General features: G+C 36.1%; 1 protein-coding gene across 1 annotated transcript in view; it reads left to right on the top strand.

The window, feature by feature from the left end:
* Positions 1-16253: 16253 nt before the first annotated feature.
* Positions 16254-20729, top strand: part of LOC148164638 (lipoxygenase homology domain-containing protein 1-like) — a 263084-nt gene continuing 258608 nt past the window's right edge. Inside the window, exon 1 of the mRNA XM_088022889.1 lies at positions 16254-16339. Coding sequence (XP_087879015.1) covers positions 16254-16339 — 86 coding nt within the window. The remainder of the gene's footprint in view (positions 16340-20729) is intronic.

Below are 20729 nucleotides of genomic sequence, written 5' to 3'. Positions count from 1 at the left end.
TTGGATTATTTGTTCTTTGGGTGTTGAGTTTAATAAGTTCTTTACAGATTTTTGATAGGAGCCCTTTATCTGATATGTCATTTGCAAATATCTTCTCCCATTCTGTCGGTTGTCTTTTGGTTTTGCTGACTGTTTCCTTTGCTGTGCAAAAGCTTTTTATCTTGATGAAGTCCCAGTAGTTCATTTTTGCCCTTGCTTCCCTTGCCTTTGGCGATGTTTCTAGGAAGAAGTTGCTGCGGCTGAGGTGGAAGAGGCTGCTGCCTGTGTTCTCCTCTAGGATTTTGATGGACTCCTGTCTTATATTTAGGTCTTTCAAACATTTTGAGTCTATTTTTGTGTGTGGTGTAAGGAAAGGGTCCAGTTTCATTCTTCTGCATGTGGCTGTCCAATTTTCCCAAGATGATTTGCTGAAGACACTATCTTTTTTCCATTGGACATTCTTTCCTGCGTTGTCGAAGATTAGTTGACCCTAGAGTTGAGAGTCCATTTCTGGGCTCTCTATTCTGTTCCATTGATCTATGTGTCTGTTTTTGTGCTAGGCCCATAACTGTCTTGATGATGACAGCTTTGTAATAGAGCTTGAAGTCCAGAATTGTGATGCCACCAGCTTTGCTTTTCTTTTTCAACATTCCTCTGCCTATTCGGGGCCTTTTCTGGTTCCATACAAATTTTAGGATTATTTGTTCCATTTCTGTGAAAATAGTGGATGGTATTTTGATAGGGATTGCATTGAATGTGTAGATTGCTCTGGGGAGCATTGACATCTTCACAATATTTGTTCTTCCAATCCATGAGCATGGAAAGTTTTTCCATTTCTTTGTGTCTTCCTCAATATCTTTCATGAGTATTCTGTAGTTTTCTGAGTACAGACTTTGCCTCTTTTGTTAGATTTATTCCTAGGTATCTTATGGTTTTGGGTGCAATAGTAAATGGGATCGACTCCTTAATTTCTCTTTCTTCTGTCTTGTTGTTGGTGTATAGAAATGCAACATTTCTGTGTATTGATTTTATATCCTGCCACTTTACTGAATTACCGTATGAGTTCTAGCAGTTTTGGGGTGGAGTCTTTTGGGTTTTCACATACGGTATCATATTATCTGCAAAGAGTGAGAGTTTGACTTCTTCTCTGCCAATTTGGCTGCATTTTATTTATTTTTGTTGTCTGCTGTGGCTAGGACTTTTAGTTTTATGTTGAATAGCAGTGGTGATAGTGGACATCCCTGCCGCGTTCCTGACCTTAGGGGAAAAGCTCCTTTTCCCCATTGAGAATGATATTCTCTGTAGGTTTTTCATAGATGGCTTTTATGATATTGAGGTATGTACCCTCTATCCCTATACTCTGAAGAGTTTTGGTCAAGAAAGGATGCTGTACTTTGTCAAATGCTTTTTCTGTATCCTTTGAGAGGATCATATGGTTCTTATTCTTTATTTTATTAGTATATTGTATGACATTGATTGATTTGTGAATGTTGAACCAACCTTGCAGCCCAGGAATAAATCCTGCTTGGTCGTGGTGAATGATCCTTTTAATGTACTGTTGGATCCTATTGGCTAGTATTTTGGTGAGAATTTTTGCATCCATGTTCATCAGGGATATTGGTCTGTGATTCTTTTTGATGGGGTCTTTGTCTGATTTTGGGATCAAGGTAATGCTGGCCTCATAAAATGAGTTTGGAAGTTTTCCTTCCATTCCTATTTTTGGAACAGTTTCAGAAGAATAGGTATTAATTCTTCTTTAAATGTTTGGTAGAGTTCCCCTGGGAAGCCATCTGGCCCTGGGCTCTTGTTTGCTGGAAGATTTTTGATTACAGCTTCGATTTCCTTAGTGGTTGTAGGTCTCTTCAGGTTTTCTATTTCTTCCTGGTTCAGTTTTGGTAGTTGATACATCTCTAGGAATGCATCCATTTCTTCCAGATTATCTAATTTGCTGGCATATAGTTGCTTATAATATGTTCTTATAATGGTTTGTATTTCTTTGGTGTTGGTTGTGATCTCTCCTCTTTCATTCATGATTTTGTTGATTTGGGTAATTTCTCTTTTCTTTTTGATAAGTCTGGACAGGGGTTTATCAATCTTATTCTTTCAAAGAACTAGCTCCTAGTTTTGTTGATCTGTTCTACTGTTCTTTTGGATTCTATTTCATTGATTTCTGCTCTGATCTTTATTATTTCTCTTCTTCTGCTGGGGGTAGGCTTTATTTGCTGTTCTTTCTCCAGCTCCTTTAGGTGGTGGGTTAGATTGTGTATTTGAGACCTTTCTTGTTTCTTGAGAAAGGCTTGTATTGCTCTGTACTTTCCTCTTAGGACTGCCTTTGCTGCATCCCAAAGATTTTGAACAGTTGTGTTTTCATTTTCATTGGTTTCCATGAATTTTTTTAATTCTTCTTTAATTTCCTGGTTGACCCATTCATTCTTTAGTAGGATGCTCTTTAGCCTCCATGTATTTGAGTTCTTTCCGACTTTCCTCTTGTGATTGAGTTCTAGTTTCAAAGCACTGTGGTCTGAAAATATGCAGGGAATGATCCTAATCTTTTGGTACCAGGTGAGACCTGATTTGTGACTAGGATGTGATCTCTTCTGGAGAATGTTCCATGGACACTAGAGAAGAATGTGTATTCTGTTGCTTTGGGATGGAATGTTCTGAATATATCTTTGAAGTCCATTTGGTCCAGTGTGTCATTTAAAGTCTTTATTTCTTTGTTGATCTTTTGCTTAGATGATTGTCCATTTCAGTGACTGACAGGGTTGTTAAAGTCCCCACTATTATTGTATAGTTGTCAATGTGTTTCTTTGATTTTGTTATTAATTGGCTTATATAATTGACTGCTCCCATGTTTGGGGCATAGATATTTACAACTGTTAGATCTTCTTGTTGGATAGACCCTTTAAGTCAGATATAGTGTCCATCCTCATCTCTTATTATAGTCTTTGGTTTAAGATCTAATTTGCCTCATATAAGGATTGCCACCCCACCTTTCTTTTGATGTCCATTAGCATGGTAAATGGTTTTCCACTCCCTCACTTTCAATCTGGAGGTGCTTTGTGTCTAAAATGAGTCTCTCACAGAGAGCATATCGATGGGTCTTGTTTTTTTTATCCAATCTGATAGCCTGTGTTTTTTGATTGGGGCATTTAGCCCATTTACATTCAGGGTAACTAGAAAGATATGAATTTATTGCCATTGTATTGTCTGTCAGGTGACTTTTACTGTATATTGTGTCTCTGTTCCCCTCTGGTCTATGTTCTTGTAGGCTCTTTCTTTGCTTAGAGGACCCCTTTCAATATTTCATGTGGGGCTGGTTTCGTGTTTGCAAATTCTTTTAGTTTTTGTTTGTCCTGGAAGCTTTTTAATCTCTCCTTCTATTTTTAATGACAGCCTAGCTGGATATAGTATTCTTGGCTGCATATTTTTCTGGTTTAATGCTCTGAATATATCATGCCAGTCCTTTCTGGCCTGCCAGGTGTATGGGGATAGGTCAGTTGCCAATCTAATGTTTCTACCGTTGTAGGTTACAGACCTTTTGTCTTGAGCTTCTTTCAGGATTTTCTCTTTGCCTCAGAGACTCCTAAGTTTTACTATTAGATGTTGGGGTGTTGACCTATTTTTATTGATTTTGAGGGGGGTTCTCTTTGCCTCCTGGATTTTGATGCCTGTTTCCTTCCCCAAATTAGGGAAGTTCTCTGCTATAATTTGCTCCAAGATACCTTCTGCCCTTCTCTCTCTTTTTTCATCTGGGATCCCAATTATTCTAATGTTGTTTCATCTTATGGTATCACTTATCTCTCGAATTCTGCCCTTGTGATCCAGTAGTTAGTTATCTCTCTTTTTCTCACCTTCTTTATTCTCCATCATTTGGTCTTCTATTTCACTAATTCTCTCTTCTGCCTCATTTATCCTAGCAGTTAGAGCCTCCATTTTTGATTGCACTTCATTAATAGCCTTTTTGATTTTGACTTGGTTAGATTTTAGTTCTTTTATTTCTCCAGAAAGGGTTTCTGTGGTATCTTCCATGTTTTTTCAAGCCCAGCTAGTATCTTTATAATTGTCATTCTGAACTCTAGTTCCGACATCTTACTAATGTCCATATTGATTAGGGCCCTGGTAGTTGGTACTGCCTCTTGTTCTTTTCTTTTGAGGTGAGTTTTTCCATCTTGTCGTTTTGTGCAGAGGAGAATAGATGAATGAGAGAACAAAATGCAAACAGGGTAACAATGACCCCAGAAAAATATACACTAAGCAAATCAGAAGAGATCTGAAACCAGGGGAAAAGAAAGGGAAAGAAAGAAAAAGAAAAAAAAAAAAGGAAAAGAAAAAGAAAAAAGGATATGATCAAATGTGATCAGGCTTGTGAATACATCAGTGCCACACATTAGATTTTGGGCATATTTTGGTCTGTTAGAAGGAAGTGCGTCCCAACATTTTAAAGAAAGAAAAATATGTATACAAAAATAAGGGTAAATACGATGAAGGGATGGAATATGACTGTAAAGTTGAAAATTATGAAAAATTTTATAAAAGGAATTGATAAAGATGTTGGTTGAAAAAAAGAAGAGAAATTTAAAAAAAAAGGGAGAAAATGTGATCAGGCAGGAGACTAGAACAAAGCCATACACTAGAGATTTAGGGTATATTTTTGTCTGTTAGAAGAAACTGTATCCCAGAATTTTAAAATGAGAACAACTTATATGTATACCAAAAATAAGGTTAACTACAATGAAGGGATAGAATATGACTCTAAAAATGAAAAATAAAAAAGATTTTTAAAAAGGGGATTGGTAAGATGTTGGTTGAAAAAGGGAAAAAGAAAAATTAAAAAAAAGAAAAAAAACAAAATTAAAAATATTAACTTTGAAAGACTAAAGAATCATGGGAAAACAGCCATGAATTCCATATGCTGTATTCCCCTTGTGCTGGAATTCTGCCATTCTCATTGATAGGTAAACTTGGTATTGGCTGGCTGTTGTTGCTGATCTTCTGGGGGAGGGGACTTTTGCAGTGGGTCTCAAATATCTCTGCCTGAGGCGGAATTGCCCCACCCTTCCCGGGGGCAGGCTAAGTAATCTGCTCGGGGTTGCTAGCTTTTTTTCCCTGAAAGCTTTCTGTACAGCTTTGGAGGATGAGAGTGAAAATGGCAGCCTCCCAATCTCCACCCCAGACAAGCCGAGAACCTGGGGCCCCACTCCTCAGTGAGCCCCCAGAGAAAAGCAGTCACTTCTTGTTCCTCCTCCTCTTTTTGTGGTTTTAATTTGCATTTCTGTAATGACTATTAACGTTTGCCATTTATCTGTGTTTTATGCTATGGTTTCTTTTCAACTCTTATTTTCTTTTGGGTGTTTTTAGTCCTAGGGTGGTAAGAGTTCTTCATGTATTCTGGGCACAACGTATTCAGATACATGTTTTTCATATATTTTCTCCCCGTCTATAGCTTGCCTTTTCTTCTTCCTCTCTTTTTTTTTAAGTGGTCAGACTTTAAATGAGCAAAAGTTATACATTTTGGTAAGGTTCAATTTATGTTTTTTTGTGGTTTATGTCTTTCAAATTTATCTAAGAAATCCTGCCTAGCCCCATCACAAGATTTTCTCCTACATTTTCTTTTAGGAGTTTTGTAGTTTTAATTCTTATGTTGGGCCTATTTGACCCACTTAAAGTTATTTTTTTAATATGGTAGGAGGTAAGGGAAGGGGCTTGTTTGTTTCATATGGATATCCAGTTATTCCCTCACCCTTTGTTTAAAAGAGTATCCTTTTCCCATTGTAATACATTGAATTGAAAAGGATAGTCTTTTGTTGAAAATCAGTCAACCATATATATGTGGGAGTGTTTCTGCACTCTCTGTTTCATTGATCTATGTGTCTGTTTATGTGCCCAAACATACTGTCTTGATTACTTATAACTTCATAGTCTTGGTTCCATGGTCTTGGAACCAGATAGTGTAAATTTTTCCAGCTTTGTTTTCTTTTAAAATGGCTTTGGGGGGTGCCTGGGTGGCTCAGTTGTTAAGTGTCTGCCTTTGGCTCAGGTCATGATCCCAGGGTCCTGGGATCAAGCCCCACATTGGGCTCACTGCTCAACGGGAAGCCTGCTTCTCCCTCTCCCACTTCCTTTGCTTGTTTCCCTCTCTTGCTGTGTCTTTGTCAAATAAATAAATAAAATCTTTAAACAAAAATAAAATGGCTTTGTTTAGTTAACATTCTTTTGTTTCCCTCTTCTTCATACTCTGTTCAACTGACAGCTGGAGACCACAGCCCTTTGTGCCTAGCTTAGAATTTTCTCTCACTGCTGAGTACATAGCCATTGAAGTAGTCTTGGCCCTTATAGTTCTTGGTGAAAATAGAGACCAAAGAAAAATGCAGGAGTTGAGTCAGCTTAGTGCATAGAGGCAGAGTGCAAAAGAGTGCAATAGAGAACCATACTCATTGACACTGCCCATTTGTAAGGCAGTCCATTATTGTCTTGGACTTTCAAATTGGTATTTTGCCTACTTTAAGAGGGAGAAAGCAAAAAGAAAGGCTTTTCTGGCATGATTAAAGAAACAGTTCTTTTCTTTTAGTTCTATATCTCTTATTAAGAAGTTATTTATTTTATGGCTACTTCTAATTTTGCTCAATCTTCTTCAAACAATTGTAGCTAAGATTAAACCCTCTTTGCTTGTTGCCTTGCTTGGAATAAGATTTCCAGTGGTTTAATTCCAAGTATTTGTGATTTATATTTGGCTAACACCCACCAAAATAAATTTCCTTATAGACACTGCTGTCATCCAGTGGCTATATAACTATGTCCTAAAGGCTGATCCCCTTTCTTTTATGTTTCTTTTAATTGTTGCATATATGAATTGCAATCATTCAGGTGGGTAGACAGGAACAGGCACTATTTCTCTAATATTGTACTTCAGGATATTAATTTTCATTTACATAAACATTATAGTCTTTGAAATTTATAAAGCTGATAACAGTATTTGTATATAATTCTTAAGTGAGAATTCATTCTTTCTTAACTTTCTTTTCATTATTGCCTTTTTTTAAAAAAATTTTATTTGTAACTAATCTCTACACCCAATGTGGGGCCCAAACTCACAACCCTGAGATCAGAAGTTACATGCTCCATTTAAAGAAGAATTAATACCTATTCTCCTGAAACTGTTCCAAAAAATAGAAATGGAAGGAAAACTTCCAAACTCATTTTATGAAGCCACCATTACCTTGATCCCAAAACCAGACAAAGACCCCATCAAAAAGAATTACAGAACAATATCCTTGATGAATATGGATGCAAACATTCTCACCAAAATACTAGCCAATAGGATCCAATAGTACATTAAAAGGATTATTCACCACGACCAAGTGGGATTTATCCCTGGGCTGCAAGGATGGTTCAACATCCGCAAATGAATCAACGTGATACAATACATTAACAAAAGAAAGAACAAGAATCCTATGATCCTCTCAATAGGTGCAGAAAAAGCATTTGACAAAGTACAGCATCCTTTCTTGATCAAAACTCTTCAGAGTATAGGGATAGAGGGTACATACCTCAATATCATAAAAGCCATCTACGAAAAACCTACAGCGAATATCATTCTCAATGGGGAAAAGCTGGGAGCTTTTCCCCTAAGGTCAGGAACGCGGCAGGGATGTCCACTCTCACCACTGCTATTCAACATAGTATTAGAACTCCTAGCCACAGCAATCAGACAACAAAAAGAAATCAAAGGCATCCAAATCGGCAAAGAGGAAGTCAAACTCTCACTCTTTGTAGATGATATGATACTGTATGTGGAAAACCCAAAAGACTCCACCCCAAAACTGCTAGAAGTCATACAGGAATTCAGTAAAGTAGCAGGATATAAAATCAATGCACAGAAATCAGTGGCATTCCTATCCACCAACAACAAGACAGAAGAGAGACAAATCGAGGAGTCGATCCCATTTACAATTGCACCCAAAACCATAAGATACCTAGGAATAAATCTAACCAAAGAGGCAAAGGATCTGTACTCAGAAAACTATAAAATACTCATGAAAGAAAGTGAAGAAGACACAAAGAAATGGAAAAATGTTCCATGCTCATGGATTGGGAGAACCAACATTGTGAAGATGTCAATGCTACCCAGAGCAATCTACACATTCAATGCAATCCTCATCAAAATACCATCCACTTTTTTCAAAGAAATGGAACAAATAATCCTAAGATTTGTATGGAACCAGAAGAGACCCCGAATAGGCAGAGGAATATTGAAAAAGAAAAGCAAAGCTGGCGGCATCACAATTCCGGACTTCCAGCTCTATTACAAAGCTGTCATCATCAAGACAGTATGGTACTGGCACAAAAACAGACACATAGATCAATGGAACAGAATCGAGAGCCCAGAAATGGACCCTCAACTCTAGGGTCAACTAATCTTTGACAAAGCAGGAAAGAATGTCCAATGGAATAAAGACAGTCTCTTCAACAAATGGTGTTGGGAAAATTGGACAGCCACATGCAGAAGAATGAAACTGGACTGTTTCCCTACACCACACACAAAAATAGACTCCAAATGGTTGAAAGACCTAAACGTGAGACAGGAGTCCATCAAAATCCTAAAGGAGAACACAGGTAGCAACCTCTTTGACCTCAGCTGCAGCAACTTCTTCCTAGAAACATCGCCAAAGGCAAGGGAATCAAGGGCAAAAATGAACTATTGGGATTTCATCAAGATAAAAAGCTTTTGCACAGCAAAAGAAACAGTCCACAAAACCAAAAGACAGCCAAGAGAATGGGAGAAAATATTTGCAAATGACATATCAGATAAAGGGCTAGTATCCAAAATCTATAAAGAACTTATCAAACTCAACACCCAAAGAACAAATAATCCAATCAAGAAATGGGCAGAAGACATGAACAGACATTTTCCAAAGAAGACATCCAAATGGCCAACAGACACATGAAAAAGTGCTCAGCATCTCTCGGCATCAGGGAAATCCAAATCAAAACCTCAATGAGATATCACCTCACACCCATCAGAATGGCTAGAATTAACAAGTCAGGAAATGATGGATGTTGGCGGGGATGTGGAGAAAGGGGAACCCTCCTACACTGTTGGTGGGAATGCAAGCTGGTGCAAGCACTCTGGAAAAGTATGGAGGTTCCTCAAACAGTTTAAAATAGAGCTACCATATGACCCAGCAATTGCAGTACTGGGTATTTACCCCAAAGATACAAATGTAGGGATCTGAAGGGGTACGTGCACCCCAATGTTTATAGCAGCATTGTCCACAATAGCCAAACTGTGGAAAGAACCAAGATGTCCATCGACAGATGAATGGATAAAGAAGAAGTGGTATATATACACAATGGAATATTATGCAGCCATCAAAAGGAATGAGATCTTGCCATTTGCAATGACGTGGATGGAACTGGAGGGTGTTATGCTGAGTGAAATAAGTCAATCAGAGAAAGACATGTATCGTATGACCTCGCTGATATGAGGGATTTTTAATCTCAGGAAACAAACAGGGTTGCTGGAATGGTGGGGGGTGGGAGGGATGGGGTGGCTAGGTGATAGACATTGGGGAGGGTATGTGCTATGTTGAGCGCTGTGAATTGTGCAAGACTTGAATCCCAGACCTGTACCTCTGAAACAAATAATGCAATATATGTTAAGAAAAAAAAAAGAAGAAGATAGCAGGAGAGGAAGAATGAAGGGGAGTAAGTTGGAGGGGGAGACGAACCATGAGAGATGATGGATTCTGAAAAACAAACTGAGGTTTCTAGAGGGGAGGGGGGTGGGGGATCTGTTAGCCTGGTGATTGGTAATAAGGAGGGCACGTTCTGCGTGGAGCACCGGGTGTTATGCCCAAAGAATGAATCATGGAACACTACATCAAAAACTAATGATGTAATGTATGGTGATTAACACAGCAATAAAAAAAAAAAGAAGTTGCATGCTCCATCAACTGCATCAACTGAGCCAGCAAGGCACCCCTCATTGTTGCCTTTTACTTTTTTTTTCATTATTGTCTTTTAAGGAGATAAATTAAATATGAAGGAATAGTATTTTTTTGGGTAGAGTTGAGTTTAGAAGAGCCACAGTCTTATAATATTTAAGCTTTTTGTGCTCTAAGAACGAATGTTCTTCCTTTGAGAGTAATATTGCCCCATTGAGAATGCATGGTCTACTTGAAAGAAAAGGTGATTCAATGACAATTACAATGATAATAACTTTCCTTTATTGAGTGACTCTTATGTACCAGACACTGTACCATGTGCTTAACAAATGTTATCTGATATAGTTCTCATAAAAATCGTATGAGTGTATAATTTCTATTTTTTGAATAAAGAAACTGAGACCTTTTCTAAAACAGAGTTTCAAAGTGTAGATCTCAAGATAGTTCTGTGACCTCAAAATCTCCTTCTACTTTCCATTCCGCATAATGATGCTATTCAAATTAATTGAAAAGTCATGCTATTCTGTGGCCAGAGATACATAATTTATTGTGACACTTAAATTTCCAACATATTTACTTCTAGGAATGGTTCTGTACTTCCTGTTTGGCATTGGTTGTAGGTCATCAAATAATTTTTGGTCTGTGAGTTGCTTATAGTTTACTGGGAAGAACAATGAGTAAGTGATTATAAGGAACTCTGGAAGTAAAAAATAATTCTAGAGAGGATTTTTATAACCACAGAAAACATTATTTCTGAAAAATTTAGGTACATTTTCCCTTATTTTGATTCTCCTAAAGAGCTCTTCATGTATAGTATGCAATTCATTATTTAAAATTCTATTTTTTTCCTTTCGTATATTTGCCCATTTTTAAAAAGGTGAAAATAATATGGTACATGATAAAAATTAAATAGTATAGTGAAATATAAAATGAGAAGTTAGCCTTTCCCCAGGTCCAGCTTCTAAACTCTACTCAAAAGAGATCTTCAATTTTTCCCCTAAATTTTAAATGCATATGCCACTATGTATATATATATATGTATACCTACAGCTATCATTTTTATAAAATTGAGATTACAGTATTCAAATTGTGTCATATTTTGCTTTAGTTATTTTTTTAAAATCATTGCATTGTGTAACATCTCATTGTGGCTATTTTGTGATTTGTCTCATTCTGTATTAAGAAATACATGGTTATGTCCAAATATCCACTATTCCAGGAATCTTGAAGAATGTCCTTAGTACACATAGTTTGGCATCTTTGTGAGTATATTTGTACAGTAAATTTTAGCAGTGAAACTCAGATGAAAGGGTATGTGTTGTAAATTTTCATAGATATTGCCAAATTGCCCTTCAAAAAGGGTTTAAGGAAGTACACTGATGCCAGACAGTATGGGAAGGCCCACTCTCACGGCACTAGATATTCTAAAACTAAAGATTTTTGCCAATCTGATAGGTGAAAACTAATGCCTTGTTTTGATTTGCCTATCTTTAATTATAGGGAGGGTGAGCATATTTTCTATTTCTTTGCTACTCGTGTGTGTGTTTTAATGAATTGCTTATTCATATTGTCCATTTTTCTATTGTGAAATTCATGTTTAGCTTTGTTTTATTGATTGTATGAGCTATTTGCAAATGAAAGAACTTAGTTCTTTTTCGTCTGTGTGGCTTTTTTCCCCCCAACTTAATCAGTTTCGGTATGGCTTTTACAAGTTTTTATTTGATGTTTAAAACAATTAAATGTATTGAGGCATTTATATAAACAAAATGCATGCATTTTAAGTCTACAGTGTGATTATTTTGACCCTTGAGCTTACCCTATAACTACTACTTTAATAAAAATATACAATAATTATATCATTCCAAATAGTTTCTTCATACTTTTGCAGATAATTCCACCACTCCTGGCCCTAGGAAAGAATTTATGTGCTTTTTGTTACTGCAACTAAGTTTGTCTTTCTTAGAAGTTCTTACGTGGAATCATATAGTGTATACTCTTTTGTAACTAGGATTTTGATCAGCATGAAGCTCGATATTAACTCAAAATTTTTGAACCTGTAGTTTATGCCTTTTAATTGCTGAGTTGTATCTATTTATGTAACACAATTTGCTTATGTACTCACTTTTTACGTTAGTTTCCTAGGACTACTGTAACAAATTATGATAGACAGGGTGGCTTGAAAAAACAGGAATTTATTCTTTCACAGTTCTGAAGCCTAGAAGTCTGAACTCAAGATACTGGCAGTGTCATGCTCTCTCTGACAGCTCCAGGGAAAGAGTTTTCCTTGCCTATTCTTAGTTTTTGGTGGCTGAAGGCAGTCCTTGGCATTCTTTTATTTGTAACTAGACATTTCTTATCTTTGCCTGGCATTGCTCACTCTGTCTCTCTCTCTTTATCTCCTTTCCTCTTTTTATAAAAGCACCAGTCATAATTAACTAAATATACCATACTCAAGTGTGACTTCATCTTAGTTATATCTGCAATGACTGTTTGCAAATAAGGTTGCATTCATAGATACCAGGAATAAGGACTGGAACGTATCTTTTTGGGGACACAGTTCAACCCACAACAGTTCTTCTCTGCCTGGAAAACTCATATCCTTCACATATGGGAAATGCATTTACGACACTCCAAAATTCCCTAAAGTATTAACCATTCCAGCATCAACTTTAAGTACAAAATATCACCTAAATGTAATCACCTCAAAAAGTTTGAAATTTCATCTTTGATTTCATTTAAGTCAGGTATGGGTGAGACACTGGGTATAATCCATTCTGGGACAAAATTATCCTCCATCCACAGACCTGTGAAACTAGAAAAGAAGTTATCTACTTCTAAAATACAATGGGACAGGCATAGATAGACACTCCCATTCCAAAAGGGAGAAATTTGAAGGAAAAAAGAGATCGTATGTCCCAAGCAATTCTGAAATCCATCAGACAAATCTAATTCTATTAGATTTCAAGGCCTGAGAACAATCCTCTATGGCTTACTGCTTTGTTCTCTGGGCCCTAGTAAGGAAGTAGCCCCATCTTCTTGACCCCCAGGATGGTGGCCTTGCCCCAGGGCAGTTATTCCATCCACTTTGGCCCTCAGAGTCATTCTTTGTTTATTTCATTCTGTCTCTGTCCTTTTCATCTGCTGGAATAAAATTCATGAAAACCTTGTTGATCTTCTGTGGATGTCATGGGAGTTCACATCATTAGGCACAAGAGTACTCTGTAGAGTCTTCCTGGACAACTAATTTTTACTCCTGGCTTCTGCTGAGATAGTTGACTGGATCCATAAATCACATGCCTGATCTCTTTAGCAAACAATTTTCCTGCCACATCCTAGGCTCTGTATGTTGAGAATTTTCCAAATAATTAAGTGCAGGATCCTTTTTGCTTAATAATTCCTGCCTCAATTTATCTCTTTCCTCTTGAATTTGACCATAAGCAGCAAGGAGAAACCAGGCCAGACCTTCTACATTTTGATTGGAAATCTCCTCAGCTAAATTTCCAAGTTTATCATTACAAGTTCTATTTGCACTACTGAACAATAGAGCACAATTCAGCCAAGTTCTCTGTCACTTTCAAAATAAGAATACCCTTTACTCCAGTTTTCAACAACATGTTACTCATTTCTGTCACTTTCAATAATAAGTTTCTATCATGAATGGGTATTTAATTTTCCCAAATGCTTTTTTTGGTCTATTGAAGTGGACAGATACATGTTCTCCTATTCTGTTAATATGATGAATTACATTGATTGATTTCTAAATGTTAAAAAGCTTTGAGTTCCTGGGATACATTTGCAGGTTGTGGTTGACTTGATTTCCTAATATGTTGTTGAGAATATTTTCATTTACATTCATGAGGGTTATTGCTTTGTAGTTTCCTTATTATGCCTTTGTTTTTGGTATCAAAGTAATGCTTATCTTATATCATGAGTTGGCAACTATTTCAAAGGGTTTGTATAGGATTGTTTTTTTTTTTTAAGTTTTGGTAGAAAATTCACATCTGGGCCTGCAGTTCTTTGTGAAAAGCAATTAACTATAAGTTTATAATTTTTTGGAATATATAGGGCTATTCAAATTGTATAGTTGTTTTGTATCTGATACGGTATTTGAGTCTTTCATCAAGCTATCTGTACATTCCCTGCATCCTATTTTTCTCCAGTCTATTTACTCACCCCCTCAACCTACTCTTTTTCAAATTGGGGTCTAATGGGATATGAAGATTAAGAAGGTTTTTAGAATTTTATCTCCTCACCTTTTTTCTCCCATAATATTGCTAAGCAAGCTGGGTTAGGTGCCCTACAAATTCCTAAAATCTGTGTCATTCTTCTCTTGGCTTCTACTTTACAGAGATTACAGCATGAGTTTTTGTACCTTCTTCATTTAATTTCTGCAATTTTTTGCCAGCTTTTTAAATTAAGAAGTTATTTTTCATATTTGTTCTGGTAGTTTTTCTGTGATCTGGTCTCTCTTTTCCAAAATCTTACAATAAGAATGTCCCGATTTTTTCCCTTTTTGTATTTTGGCATTAGTACCTCATATAGATTATAAACTGACAGAACAAAGACATCATTTTATGTTTTCCATCTACTCCTCCCCGTGACACCAGACACCTAGTGATGATTCAGTGACTTGTTAGCTATTGATTGATTGAAGTATAAATTATAAACTTAAAGATGAATCTTGGTTCATGATCTTTACATTCTACTCCAGCTTTTACAAGAGCCCCTTCCAAGGTTAAGGTTTTAATGATTTAAAGAGGTATAAAGCCCTATGGTAAACTGATATCATATTTCATTATCTTCTTTTTTATTTCTGTTCCTATACTTCTTATCCTTTTCCATCTTAGTTGTTGGAAAATAGAATTTCTTTCCCTATTGATTTGGTCCTTGTACATTTAGCAAGTATTGATTCTCCCCTGAACTCTTTTGCTGCATTTCTTTTTTTTTTTTAAGAGAGTAGAAGCTGAAGAGCTTTATTTCATTTTATACAAACAAGCACTAACATACTAGTCTACAGAAAACAGCTAGAATTTTCCCAGTTCTGTAGTTTGTAGTTGCAATTTAACTATTTTTCCATTGTTAAAGATAGCCTATTTTCCTCTTTCAGTTTTTAAAAATGAGGTTTTTATTTACTAACTGATTGTCTACCAGGATGATTTGGTAGCCTAACTTGGCTTTTTGCCATGTGTTGGAAAAATAAAGTAGAATTTCCTGTTTCAAAGTAGATTTTAAACACATGCATTAATTTAACATATATTCATTTTACCATATAAATATAACTTAAACAGAATTTGATTACTATTTGAATGATCAAAATGAGAAATAAACTTTAGTTAAATATGGGAGAGAGAAAACCACAGTCTAAAGAACAGAATGTAATTTAAATCCATAGTTCTGAATTTTATTGCCTCATATTCTTTCTTCTTTTATACAATATTGAGTGTATTCCCTAATTTCTCATTATTTCAATTTTCTTATTGATCAATTCTTGATGTTTTTTCCAAAGAAACCTAAGAAAATTAAATTGAAATCCTAGGAAGTAACATCATACCACTATCAGTGTGCTATAATGTTTAGTTAATCTCAGTTATATTCACTATGAGCCATATATTTTCTAGCACTGTGTTTATTTGTTGCTGGGATACAAAATTTATTTAATTTTATTTAATTTTGTACACAAAATTCCACAAATGTGGAACTCAGTTACTTCATCTATTAATTAGGGGTACTTAAAACAATAAGTGTAGAAATTGCCAGATGACTTCTCAAATTCCTTCTAATCTGATTCCAATTTTTATGATTATATAAATTATTACATAATTTTTTACTTTGGAAAATAAATATCTAAACTCAGAAGATCTTAAAATGTATAATTCTGAATGCACATATTACATATCAGAGCTAACAATATTGGAAATATTTTGTCAAAATGCAGGGAACTTTAGAGAAGTTATATAGCAGCTCTCTTGGAGTCCAAGCATGACCAAGTATAACAGGATAATTGTATCTCTCTAATTTTATTATTAAAGATTTAGGAAATATTCTCAAAGTTACATTGTAGGACATAGTAATTTTATTGAATATCTTAAAAACCAAGTCTAAATCTTGTGTTACAGTACTTTTCCAAAGGATATGGAGAAGAGTAAGTCATGTCTTTCTGAACTCTCCTGGCTTTACGATGACCAGCTCTTCTGAGTCTTCTGTTTTTATAAATTGCTTTAATGCTGTGTGTTATTTGTGCTTCTATAGGTGGTAACTGGAAAGTTTCCATAATCACCAGTGACTTGCCAAATTCAGGGACCAGCTCACAGATATATATTATATTGTATGGACAACATAGAAGTTCAGCTCCTATATATCTTTATGGAACAGGTGGATCTCAATTTCAGGATGGGCATGAAGACATATTTACTGTAAGTAATAAAACTGAGTAAAACCTGTTAATATAAGTGATACAGATAGTTGTACTTTGGAATGAATGCAGTCTATCAAATTGGTGCTTTCTGTTATAACACCATGTTTCCTGTAGAAGATCAATCCAAAGTAATTCATGGCAATTTTTGTTCATGCAGATTATACAAAAGGAAAACTGCAATACAATAAGAGACAATAGCTGGAGAGAAATACTAGATGGCCAACTTTAATTGTTTCTATACTTGTGGCTGTGGGGAGCAAGGGTTTATGCCTTTCTGGCTGGGGCTCAAACAGATAAAGCTCAAAATCAAAGTTGCAAAGGAAAAAATACAATTATCAAATAAAGGAGAGCAAAGAAGTTATAATCAAATTATTAATTCATTACTAGACATATTGAGATCAAGATTAGAGAGAAACAGAGGTAGCAGGGGAGACCAGTATCAGACCAGTTGTTAAACTAAAGTCAGAAAGATTAGCAACCAAAGGAAAGATTTGAAATGAGTCAAGCACTTTGCACTTTATAGGTATTTAATAATACCTGTTGAATGAATGATTGGATGCATAGAGGGATTATTTTGGACTGGGTAGAAATAGAGACTAAAATCACAATCAGGAATGAGTATCATTAAGTATCTCATATCATTATAGGATACTCACTTCCATGTGATCCTGGGTGTTTGGTTTACTACAGTCTGTGTAACCAGCTGACATATGTCACAGAAGAGGCTGAATCATTTGGAACCAAACTAACGGTTTAGTTTGAACTGTCCTTTCCATAGTTTCTATATGAGTCAATATTTAAAGAAACTCTTTCTTGTTTGATGGGCACTACAAGTAAAAAATGAAGACTTTATCATTATTTCGCATGTGTAAGAAATAGTTTTAGAAGTAACGTAACATAAAAAAAAAAAGAAATGACTGTACCAAAGGAGTCTAAGTTGTTTTTGTTGTTGTTCTGCTATTATGTTATTTCATGTGTATTTTTTTCATTTTAAAAATGTTTTTTATTAACTTCTTTTTTTAAAGTTTATTTTATTTTATTATGTTAGTCACCATACAGTACATCATTAGTTTTTGATGTAGTGTTCCATGATTCATTGTTTTTGTATAGCACCCAGTGCTCCATGCAATACGTGCCCTCCTTAATACCAGTCATTTCCGCACCCCCCTCCCCTCTAAAACCCTCAGTTTGTTTCCCGGAGTCCATAGTCGCTCATGGTTTGTCTCCCTGTCCGATTTCCCCCCCTTCATTTTTCCCTTCCTTCTCCTAATGTCCTCCACGCTATCCCTTATGTTCCACAAATAAGTGAAACCATATGATAATTGTCTTTCTCTGCTTGACTTATTTCACTTAGCATAATCTCTTCCAGTCCCATCCATGTTGATGTAAAAGTTGGGTATTCATCCTTTCTGATGACTGGGTAATATTCCATTGTACATATGGACCGCATCTTCTTTATCCATTCATCTGTTGAAGGGCATCTCAGCTCTTTCCACAGTTTGGCCATTGTGGACATTGCTGCTATGCACATTGGGGTGCATATGGCCCTTCTTTTCACTACATCTGTGTCTTTGGGGTAAATACCCAGGAGTGCAATTGCTGGGTCATAGGGTAGCTCTATTTTTAATTTTTTGAGGCACCTCCACACTGTTTTCCAAAGTGGCTGTACCAACTTGCATTCTCACCAACAGTATAAGAGGGTTCCCCTTTCTCCACAACCTCTCCAACATTCATTGTTTCTTGCCTTGTCAATTTCTGCCATTCTAACTGGTGTAAGGTGGTATCTCAATGGGGTTTGGTTTGAATTTCCCTGATGGCTAATGATGATGAACACTTTTTCATGTGTCTGTTAGCCATTTGTATGTCTTCTTTGAAGAAGTGTCTGTTTATGTCTTCTGCCCATTTTTTGACTTGATTATTTGTTTTTTGGTTGTTGAATCTGAGAAATTCTTTAAAGATCTTGGATACCGGCCCTTTTCTGTAGTGTCATTTGCAAATATCTTCTCCCATTCTGTGGGTTGCCTCTTTGTTTTGTTGACTGTTTCCTTTGCTGTGCAGAAGCTTTTTATCTTGATGAAGTCCCAAATGTTCATTTTTGATTTTGTTTCACTAGCCTTTGGAGATGTACCTTGAAAGAAGTTGCTGTGGGCGATGTCAAAGAGGTTACTGCCTATGTTCTCCTCTAGGATTTTGATGGATTCCTGTCTCACATTGAGGTCTTTCATCCATTTTGAGTTTATCTTTGTGTATGGTGTTAGAGAATGGTCAAGTTTCATTCTTCTGTATATAGCTGTCCAATTTTCCCAGCACTATTTATTGAAGAGACTTTTTTTCCATTGCACGTTTTTTCCTGCTTTGTCAAAGATTATTTGACCATAGAGTTGAGGGTCCATATCTGGGCTATCTATTCCGTTCCATTGGTCTATATGTCTGTTTTTGTGCCAGTACCATGCTGTCTTGGTGATCACTGCCTTGTAATATAGTTTGAAATCAGGCAACGTGATGCCCTCAGCTTTGTTTTTCTTTTTCAATATTTTCTTTGGCGATTTGGAGTCTTTTCTGATTCCATAAAAATTTTAGGGTTGTTTGTTCCAGCACTTTGAAAAATGTCATTGGAATTTTGATCAGGATGGCATTGAAGGTATAGATTGCTCTGGGCAGCATAGATATTTTAACAATGTTTATTCTTCTGATCCATGAGTATGGAATGTTTTTCCCTCTGTGTCTTCTTCCATTTCTTTCATGAGTGTTCTGTAGTTCCTAGAGTATAGATCTTTTACCTCTTTAGTTTGGTTTATTCTGAGGTATCTTATGGTTTTTGGTGCTATTGTAAATGGAATCATCTCTCTAATTTCTCTTTCTACAGTTGCATTGTTAGTGTATAAGAAAGCAACTGATTTCTGTGCATTGACTTTCTATCCCGTCACATTACTGAATTGCTGTATGAGTTCTAGTAATTTGGGGGTGGAGTCTTTTGGATTTTCCACATAAAGTATCATGTCATCTGTGAAGAGAGAGTTTGACTTCTTCTTTGCCAATTTGAATACCTTTTATTTCTTTTTGTTGTTTGATTGCTGTTGCCAGGACTTCTAGTACTATGTTGAACAATAGTGGTGAGAGTGGGCATCCTTGTCATGTTCTGGATCTTAATGGAAAGGCTCTCAGCTTTTCCCCATGGATCATGATATTTGCTGTGGGTTTTTTATAGATGGATTTTATGAACTCGAGGAATGTTCCCTCTATCTCTATACTCTGAAGAGTTTTAATCAGGAAAGGATGCTGTATTTTGTCAAATGCTTTTTCTGCATCAATTGAGAGGACCATTTGGTTCTTCTGTCTCCTCTTATTAATGTGTTCTATCACATTGATTTGTGAATGTTGAACCACCCTTGCATCCTGGGGATAAATGCCACTTGGTCATGGTGGATGATCCTTTTAATGTATTGTTGGATCTTATTAGCTAGGATTTTATGGAGAATATTGGAATCCATATTCATCAGGGATATCTGTCTGAAAGTGTCCTTTTTGATGGGGTCTTTGCCTGGTTTGGGGATTAAGGTAATGCTAGCCTCATAGAATGAGTCTGGAAGCTTTCCTTCTGTTTCTCTTTTTTCAAACAGCTTCAGGAGAATAGGTATTATTTCTTCTTTGAATGTTTGGTAGAATTCCCCAGGGAATCCATCAGGCCCTGGACTCTTGTTTTTTGGGAGGTCTTTGATCACTGCTTCAATCTCGTTACTGGTTATTGGCCTATTTAGGTTGTCAGTTTCTTCCTGTTTCAGTCTTGGGAATTTATACGTTTCCAGGAAGGCATCCATTTCATCCAGGTTGCTCAATTTATTGGCATATAGTTGATGATAATAGTGTCTAATACATGTTTCTATTTCCTTGGTGTTAGTCGTGATTTCTCCCCTTTCATTCATAATTTTATTAATTTGGGTCCTTTCTCTTTTCTTTTGGATAAGTCTAGCCAGTGGTTTATCAATCTTATTAATTCTTTCAAAGAACCAGCTTCTAGTTTCTTTGATCTGTTCTACTGTGTTTCTGGTTTCTAATTCATTGATCTCTGCTCTAATCTTAACTATTTCTCTTTTAATGCATGGCTGAGGCATCGTTTGTTGCTTTTTCTCTAGTTCTTTAAGGCATACAGTTAGTTGGTGAATTCGGGATTTTTCTGTTTTTTTGAGTGAGGCTTGGAATGGCTATGTGTTTCCCCCTTAGGACCACCTTTGCAATATCGCATAGGTTTTGGACTGATGTGTTTTTGTTCTCATTTCTTTCTATGAATTGTTTAAGTTCTTTGATTTCCTGGTTGACCCAAACATTCTTGCTAAAGCTAAAGACCACTTTAGCTTCCAAGTGTTTGCATTTCTGCCAAATTTTTTCTT

The sequence above is a fragment of the Eumetopias jubatus genome, unplaced genomic scaffold, assembly GCF_037043125.1.
Source record: "Eumetopias jubatus isolate StellerSeaLion01/CBP00866 unplaced genomic scaffold, mEumJub1_p1.0 scaffold_4, whole genome shotgun sequence".
Classification (NCBI taxonomy): Eukaryota; Metazoa; Chordata; class Mammalia; order Carnivora; family Otariidae; genus Eumetopias; species Eumetopias jubatus.
This window is presented reverse-complemented; position numbering and strand designations above follow the sequence as displayed.